This window comes from Neophocaena asiaeorientalis, unplaced genomic scaffold, assembly GCF_003031525.2.
Source record: "Neophocaena asiaeorientalis asiaeorientalis breed wild unplaced genomic scaffold, Neophocaena_asiaeorientalis_V1.1 scaffold119, whole genome shotgun sequence".
NCBI classification, from domain to species: Eukaryota; Metazoa; Chordata; class Mammalia; order Artiodactyla; family Phocoenidae; genus Neophocaena; species Neophocaena asiaeorientalis.
The window spans coordinates 1,240,283-1,249,792 of record NW_020175821.1 but is presented as its reverse complement, the minus strand read 5'-3'; the positions used below and the strand labels follow the sequence as shown (position 1 = coordinate 1,249,792).

The 9,510-nt window shown below is 36.6% G+C and overlaps 1 protein-coding gene across 4 annotated transcripts in view; it reads right to left on the bottom strand.

Annotated features, from left to right (window-relative positions):
• Positions 1-849: 849 nt before the first annotated feature.
• UBR1 (ubiquitin protein ligase E3 component n-recognin 1) overlaps positions 850-9,510 on the bottom strand; it is a 159,061-nt gene continuing 150,400 nt past the window's right edge. For all 4 annotated transcript variants that reach the window (XM_024732407.1, XM_024732408.1, XM_024732409.1 and 1 more), the window contains 3 exons: positions 6,990-7,160; positions 5,042-5,143; positions 850-3,507 (listed from right to left, as the gene is read on the bottom strand). In XM_024732407.1, the coding sequence (XP_024588175.1) occupies positions 3,366-3,507; positions 5,042-5,143; positions 6,990-7,160 (415 nt within the window). In that variant the 3' untranslated portion in view covers positions 850-3,365. The remainder of the gene's footprint in view (positions 3,508-5,041; positions 5,144-6,989; positions 7,161-9,510) is intronic.

Below are 9,510 nucleotides of genomic sequence, written 5' to 3'. Positions count from 1 at the left end.
CATTTCTTTAATTTTCATCTGAATCTATTTGTTAACTCAGCTGATTATTTAAAAGGTAGGTGAGTTAAGTCCATCTACATTTGTTGATTGGTCTGAATTTTGTTATATTGTTTCACTATGTAGTTTATTTTCTTTGCCTCCCCCCCTTTTGATATTGTGTGTAGTTCTAGTTGTAAACTTTATTCTGATTTTATATAATACTCTCAGTACTCTTTCTTTAAATTCTCTGTTGCTTCCCTAATATGTAAGCAATTTTGAAACTACCTCTTACTGCCCCTTCTTTCTATGTAGCTGCTAGTTTTATCCTATTGTCAGTTTGTGTAGTTTTTATTTCTTGATTTCTCAGCTTCAAGTGCTATCTTTTTACTTCTATTTAATGCTCCAGACGCACAGGCTCAGCGGCATGTGGGATCCTCCCAGACCGGGACACGAACCCGTGTCCCCTGCATCGGCAGGCGGACTCCCAATCACTGTGCCACCAGGGAAGCCCTCAGTGGGCTTATTTAACTTTCCACCTACTCATCCCTTTGCTCCCATCTTTTGTTGGTTGTAATAATTTTGCATTATTTTGATAATGTAAAATTATCTGATTTTGGCTTATTCCCACCCCCATCTTTAATCTTAATTCTTACAGTTGAACATATGCATATATATGTAATATATGCATCTTAAAAATTATTTACTGATAGACTGTATGGTCAAAACGTTTGGAAACCATTACACTAAATACCTAGGTCTTTTAAAGAATTTGTCTGGGCTGACAAAGATAACTTTTAGCTATAGCTCCTTTCTAGGTATACTTTTTTATACTTCAAACCCAAATCCCCAAACATGAGAAGTCCCTTTTTTCTTTTTAAATATACACATATAAGATATTTTATTTCAAAAAGCACAGAACATTATACAAGTTTTAAATTTACATTTTGCAATAAAAGATATCAATATATGCATTATTTGTATAACTTCATCATGGATGGAATTTGAATCAGTGGTATAAACATGTGGCAGTCACTAAATATAGATCATCATCACAGTGAACCAAAATGCATAGTTGTTATGAAATGACAAATGACCACTAAAGGGTGAACTCAGCCCATACACCACGATAATAAATTAATTATACAGATATATGTTTTTCTTCACTGTATCATTAAAATTCCTGCTAGCCCCTCACCAAACATTCAAAAAACACAGTTTTGGAGCCATCCTGTTGAACCAGTTCCTCCACATACTACACTAAAGAAAATAAAGTGACTTTTTGCTCATTTTTAAGTAAACTTCATATGCTTAATTAAACTGTTTCCAATGATGAAGGCAAACAACTAGGATATTTGAATATAATTAGAAATCCCTTGGGCTGGGGGCAGCACTGAGAGATGTATGTTCATCTACAGTGCAGAGATCTGAATCAATCTCAGGAAATGGAACTCAATAGGAAATGGGTTCTTTGGCAGTAAAGATCTGACTGGCCATTGCAGGACAGTCCCTCTGGCAGCTTGAGAGCTTAACCGTAGAATTTGTGAAGTGGAGAGAAAAAGGTTAGAAATAAAAAATCAATTTATCTTTGCTAAACTGGGACCAATCAATTAGGGCAGAAGTCAGCATCTTCTGTTGCCTAGGCTGGCTCAGACTTCCCAGTCAGACAATCCACCCAACAAAATTATATAAGAAATAAAAGGAAATGTTATAATCATTTAATCATACTGGCAAATTTGACAAACTGAATACTGAAATTTGTAATCCTCACCCATCAATAGTTAGAAACTGTTTATTGGAGTTGTATCTATTTTCTGATACCTTCTGAATAATAATTATTCAGGTAGAAAATCATGATTGTGATTCTGATGCCTGTTCATGCCAATCCCTTATTGTAAAATCCAGAATTTCTTTACTTTACATAAAAATACCAAAAAAATCTAACCCAAAATGTGCATCATCAATCACTTTGCAAATATATTTTTATTTGCTTGCCTTTGCTGAGCAAAAAGAAGGTAGGAAAACATTTATACACATACATGACCATGGTCACCAAAGGCAAAATAAGACAGTCTTTGAATGTATCTTTCGAACTCCTAACATTACCCCAGAGACAACAGAAGCTAAAATATAAGATTTCAATCTATCTTCTGCCTGCTGTTTTATATCATAAGTTCTTGATATAAAAAGTTAAAGCCAAAAAGTCTATGCACAGATGCAGGAGAGCTCTGTTATTTATAAACAAGATGGCTCAACCACAGCATGTTTTAACAGGACACAGACTACTGACCACATGGCTTTTTTTGTTGGTTATACTATTCATATACCCAGAGTTTATGAAAAGTTTGCACACAGATAACAAATGAAGGCTCTGTCTTACAAAGACACAGAATGTTACAGAACAGGCTTAAATCTGATTGTTCTAATTTACAGCTGCCATGATCCATTCATTGGGGGAATTTTCTTATCCTCATTCTATAGATAGTTTACATCAGAACTGCATCAGGTTTCTGAGTCAAATAGAGTCATGTCACAATCAAGAGATAAGTGAACTTATTTTAGAAACTTGCCTTTGGAAAATGGAAAGTATAATTCCAAAACGCAATAAAGCTAATCCTCACCATCGGAGGTGAGGGCTGCAGGCTTTGTTTCATCAGGCGTAAATAATAAATACATTATCCTAACTCTTCTTGAGGTCTACAGTAGGAAAAAAAAAGCTTTTCCACACTGGCAGAAATTTGCCTTAGAAATGGAAACTTTGTCCATATAGAAATATAGTTTAACTTCTGGCTGAAACAGTAAGTGGCACTTTAGGGGCATTTCCTTAAGAGAGAAATTATAAAATTTTTACTTTTTGGAAAACTTTCTCAATTGAAGTACACCGCATGGTTTCTGAATTTCTCTTTAGCTGCAAGGAAGACTAACACAGATTATTAAATCTTGTCAGTGATCCATTAGCTAAATTAAATTTGGGGGGGAAACACCAAATACAAATTGTAGAAGAGTCAACCAACATATAAGAATGCCCACAACTGCCTGATGTGAATTCATTTATCAGGTGGATGAAGTGAAGTGGGACAGATTACGAAGGGAAATAAGTTTTCTGGAACTATTAGCAGAATCAGACACTTGGGGGTGAAGAAGCATTTCTTTAGTGTTCTGGAACATAAAATAAGATTAATCTATGTCTTTTTTTTTTTTTCCTTTAAGCATATGTTCATTAATTGAAAGAAATATTCCATTAAGGAATATTTTATTGATGTATGTGAATCTGGACATGGAGCAAAAGACCCTCCAACCCTTCCCCAGCCCTCAATAAGGTCTCCATAATTTTGAATCAGTCTTCATTACTGTCTTCATTCGTGATTCTCCCCAGGCAGAGTTGGAGCTCACAGTAACTGCCAGTTGAATCCGAATAACATCTGATTAGTTTCCTGGCTCCTAGCAATCTCTTCTATGATGCAGTGTTGCTGCCACACCAAATGGAGCTTCCGATACCGCTCACGAGATAAATGAAGGGGGTTGCCCCTCCTTCAGGGGGAGAAAAAAACATGTAAGCTTGAATCAAATAACTACTACATCTTTATTGTTTAAATTAGTCTGAACTTTTGAGATGTTCTTGGAACTAGGAGGAATCGCCAGGACAAGGTTTTAAAAGGTATATTTTCCCTTCACCACTGATCACTATGAACTTGATAAGTTACTTAGCTAATGAAGAAGAAACTTACTCCTTGATTATTCAGAAAAATAGGTCAAGTATACCATGGGCATTATGGGACCCCATTTAAATGGCTAGAAAGGTTTATAACTTGAAGCAGTTCTATTCTTTTTAGAGTGGTTAGCCTGAGTAGGTCTTTAATGGCTTTCTGGCCTCTTATAGCTTATCCAGCTTTGATTTCTGATCTTTGGATGGTAGAGGTTAGGTCTGAGGTGTAACACTAAGCCCTCAAATTATAGGCTGCTCCTCAGAAATACTTAGTTATTATTGTCTTTATGACACAACAAACTTGCTGGTGATTAGCAAGTATTTAAATAAAATTACTCCACACCAATTCTAAGGTTGCACAGTTTGTAACACTGTATAACAGCTAATCCAAAATGACTGAAGTTTGGCTGTTGCCAATGATGGAGAACTGTGAGACTTTCATCCCTGGGGCACTAACATGTCTCAGCTAGTTAGGTATTTTCATATTGCCTAACTAACTTAAAAATTCTGCTTCTTTGTACCTTTCTGGAACAACACAGGCCTCTTATCTTCAATCATTAACTACTTTCACCACCCACCTTTTTCTTCCTGAATCCAAAGACTTTCTCTATACAGGTCAAAAGCTGTTACAATAAAAACAAATCTCCGTATGAACAAAGAGGTTCTAAGCCTCATCTAATAAGCCAATTCATTCTGAATAATATATTGGGATGATGAAAAAGTTCGGATTTTTCCGTAAGATGTTACAAAAATCCTGAACAAACTTTTTTGGCCAACCCAAAATTTCAAAAGAACAAACTTTTAGTTAAACAAAAAGAGCTTATGGTAAGGGGATCTAATCTTTAACTATATGTACTTTTGGGACCATTGTGGCCTTACCTCCTTTTTCTCATACACATGAGTGGTACTCCAGTTCCTAATACCAGTGAAGGATACAGAAAATTACAGGATTCTAAGCATTTTTGCTAATGTTTAGAAGCAAAGAAGGCTGACATAGCTGGCTAATAAAAAGTTTCAAGTATTGCAATGGAAACAATGAATATCCATTTTAAACCAAACTCCCTCACTGGATACTACAGATTTCTTTCTTTTATACATCAGCGTCAATTAAACCTTCTAAGTAATTCTGAAGAAAGGTTGATTAAAAATAATAGAGCATTCAAACATTAGGATGGCGGGGGTCTAAAAATTTTGGAGAAGCACAAACTTGCTGAAAATTATGTGTTACATTTAGGATGGCATCATATTTAATATTTTCAATTTATAGCTATTTAAAAATGTCTCTCAGTATTAGCTTTTGTGTTTAAAGAGCTGCCACCATCCATGTACAATAATGTGAGTAAAATTTTAAAAACTTACTTCAGGCCAGGGTCTGTTTCTCCATATTCATCCAAATAAGGGGCTGGATAGGCACAGCCTCTGGCTTTACCTTCAACCAGGACTACTCTACATTCTCTGATTCTAAGGGACAAAACAACCAACAGAAATATTACTAAGTGCATGTATGCAAATGACAGGCACTGTGTCAAAGTTAATCTAGAGAAAAGACATGGTATCTGTTAAGAATTCAGTATAAAGACAATATAAACAAACAGACTAAATCGTGTTTTGTCTAAATAAAAGAGAATGAACATTGCTATTTTTGTTGAAGCTATGGGAAAGGATCAATGGACTTAGGGAAATGGGATCGGTCAGTAATACTGACTAAATATACTGAAGAGAGGAAGGAGACTGTCCTATGTGAACCATAGGTACCCTGGAAGATGGTGGCTGGGGTTGTTTCTGTTCTATTTCCTGACCTATGACCTGGAGCGGGGGAGGGAGCTTAACAGAAGAATAGAACCACATCTCCTAGTCTGATAACCCTGGGCCAGAAAGAAGGTCATCTATGGAAGTGTCAAGCCTTTTCTGGTTAGAGCCAGCCTCCAACAGTGCACATTATAAAGAACCACTGTAACCCTGAAGGTACTTGGGACTCTTACAGCAGAGAAATGGAAAAATAAAAAATAATGTTCGTGTACATAAGAGATAAGTACTCTAGAGAGAAATTATAAAATAAACAGTTGGAATAGGTAGTGGGTTTAATCGCTGTAGGTACCCTAGAAGAAAATAGGTGTTTGGGCTTTGCTTGCATACACTTATTCTCCTTGTTCCAACAGATGCTGATTGGCAGTGATTACATATTCCCTAGTGAGTGAGATGTTTGGGTTTATGTAAACAGAAACTAGATTACATGGGGAGAATGGAAAGAAAAAGCACATGCATCCACTATGAATTTTTTCTCACTCTTGCACTCTTCTTTCATAAATATGAGAGACTATTGGTCTGTTCTCAGTCATTTGCTAAGACACCAGGGAAAACAATGGTTGGTTGGTAGAGGAAGTGAAGCAAATTAAAACATTCAAAGGACAACATAAAGTAACAATGTACATGTCCTTTGAAAATACAAGTTTTAGGACTCTAAACTCTTTCACTATACCTGATTTTTACACAATACCAGAGTAATCAATATAAAGCCTATCATATTTCACGTTTCCATTTTTTTTTACCATCTTTATTGGAGTATAATTGCTTTACAATGTTGTGTTAGTTTCTGCTGTATAACAAAGTGAAGCAGCTATACGTATACATATATCCCCATATCCCCTCCCTCTTGCATCTCCCTCCTACCCTCCCTATCCCAACCCTCTAGGTGGTCACAAAGCACGGAGCTGATCTCCCTGTGCTATGTGGCTGCTTCCCACTACCTATCTATTTTACATTTGGTAGTGTATATATGTCAATGCTACTCTCTGACTTCATCCCAGCTTACCCTTCCCCCTCCCTGTGTCCTCAAGACCATTCTCTACGTCTGCATCTTTATTCCTGTCCTGCCCCTAGGTTCATTAGAACCTTTTTTTTTTTTTTAAGATTCCATATATATGTGTTAGCGTATGGTATTTGTTTTTCTCTTTCTGACTTACTTCACTCTGTATGACAGACTATAGGTCCATCCACCTCAATACAAATAACTCAATTTCATTTCAAGTCTACCATATTTGTTTAAGGTTTTCCACAAATAATGAAAATGTGAACAGATTCCAATTTTTAACTCCTTATTTTTCAAACTACTTACTTCATATTTTTTAAACTATTATTTACCTTTGAGAAGATACTTAAGTATCTTTTCAAATGCAATTGCATGTGAATAACAGGTCTATGCTCTAACTTCTGACAGATCATATCCTATCAACATACCATGTCCTGCCATGATGGCCTCCAGACTGGATTCAGATTCCCTAAGTTCATAATGAAGCTTCCTACTTACTTTAGGAAAATGCAGACTCCAGCTCCACAGTGAAGGGCATGAAAAATGCAAGCTCCCACCTCTTCCCCATTCACAATTTCTTGGCAGCAAATGTTCTGAGAACACAGTATGGCTCCACAGAAAAGACAGAGGACAGGGTGCTTTCGCTCGTCATCTGCAGACCGTGGGCACCTCAAAAGGGAAGAAAACATTCAGTATGGTGGAGAAATAATAAAAGCATGATATAATCAGTTAGCAGTGTTTTAGATGTATTAGCAGTGTTTTCATCACTGGCTGCTTTGCAGCAAAGAAAGCTCTTAAAACACAAGGAAACATTTAATTAGATGATTCCTTTTTAATACTTTTCCTTAAGAAGATAACAAAAAGTCTTCTGATTAATTCATGGTAAGAAAATTTATTTTAAAATATGCAGTGTTCTGCGAATTCCCACAAAGTGTGGCACTTAAATATGCCTTGAGATTGAGATGCATTTATTGAATCCAGTCTTCATCTGACACGACCAATTTACAGTCAGCTCCCCCTCTGGATTGGTTTAGTCAATCTTGTGTCCTCAATGTTGGAGCAATGACCTTGAAGGTATACAATTACTGTTGTTATTTTAACCACAATTTTCAGTAAGGGTTTAAACACATTTCCCCCACTTCTTTGAAGTATTGAGATCTTTAGGGTTGAAAGGGGAGACTGCAGTCTTTGAGCTGATGCACCTTTCCACCTGTGAAACACAGCCAAGTCTTGGGAAAGAAAAAGTGACAAAGTTTACTTGTTTGAACCAAGTAGTACTATGAGATCTGGCCATTTGACACAGTGGCATGCTAGAGCCTTGCTATAATGCCCCCAAGAGGGGTATCACTCTCTGAATTAAAGTGATAACGGCTATCTTTGTAAAAGGAGCTTCTTATACTCCTATCTCTGCTGTATAATGGACATAAAGCAAGCATCAATTTGGACAGAAAAAAATAAATGCAACCCCAGGAGAGATCCATTGATGTCCACAATTGGGTCAGAATAAAGAGCACCAAAACAAATCTCTAATATGGTATTAACAGTTTATTTTCTGATGCCCACTTTCTTAGGCAAGATAAGAAAATCACTATTCTCTACACAGGAGCAGAGGGACTCCCTGCATAGGTATTCCATTCCTGTCTCCTGTAGATGAGAGGGTTATTTTCACTCCCCGGGTGTTGCTCTTTTTGGATAAAGCCAACATCTTCTTTAACTTTTAGCACAGGATGGCTGAGTCCCATCCTATAGAGGAAAATGGGAGTGATGCCCCTGAAATACAGTACTGACCAGCCACCCTCCTACACTAGAGATGACTCAGTCTTAATGGAAACTAGTAGTAACAATAAAACTGGAAGAGAGCATAAGATTTATTATTATTTTTACTTGAAACCAATAAGTACTAATATCATTCAGGAGCATCGTCACTGTGATTAATGATTAACACTCTTCTCAGAGCCAACAGCATGATACCCTTGAATGACTAGAAAACAATAATTATTCACAGGGTGTCTGTGATACCAATGCAGCCCCAAGATTAGGAAAATCACTGAATTTGGAGCTGGACGCAGTCTCTGAAATCATCCAGCTAATTTTTGGAGGGCTGAGAGGTAAAGTGATTCAGTCACTTCTTTAGTTGGCTGACCTTAATCTGCCTGAGACAAGCAGCAAGGGAGCTGAAATTGAGGTCAATTCTAACTGGTAATAGAGGCTGAACTATGGGCTGTCCAAGCCCCTGATGGGCCAGTTAAACCCCCTGGCTTTGTGGCTCAAAGCAATGGTTATAACTAAATAAAAGAATTTCCTTAGTCATTCTGTAGGGTGGTGATTCTCAGAGTGGGCCAAAGAAGGGCTCTTCAAGCCCTTAAGATGACCCTGAAATGCAATCTCTCCTTTTGAGTCCTTCAAATGACAGCAAGTTATTTAACATATAGTTATAAAGACTAAGTCACCTTATAGATCAAGGCAGTTAACTGGAATTATTAATTAGTACCCTTAAATTTGAGAGTTTGTATTTACTAAGAGCTCTAATTAAGTTTAGTAAGAAGTTTAGCTGTTGCACAAAGCTCAGGAACATTACAAAACGCCTAACTGAGCTTTGGAATTTCTGTAATTTGGGAAAACAATGCCTTGTCACCAGTACATTATCAACGGAGTCTTGAATAGGCTTTGATTTTCAAGCTACTGAGATTCTTGCCTTTTAATTACTAGTTACTGCTAGTTCCATGTCATCATTATCAGTGTGGTTTGCTATGGGTGATGTGTGATGCTACTGGATTGTCAAGGATACAGAACTGCATCAATAATAATTTTGCCTTATTATTTTCAAGATGATGCACTGTGATTCAAATATGAAATATTCACAAACCAATGGCTGAAGCAGATACAAATATGATTTCTCCATTCAGTGACATTTCACTGGTGGTGTACTGCTCATTAATTTATGCTATTCAAATCACTTGCATCATATTACAGAAGGCAAAACAAAAATTACTATTAACCTTATTGAACATAATTTTAT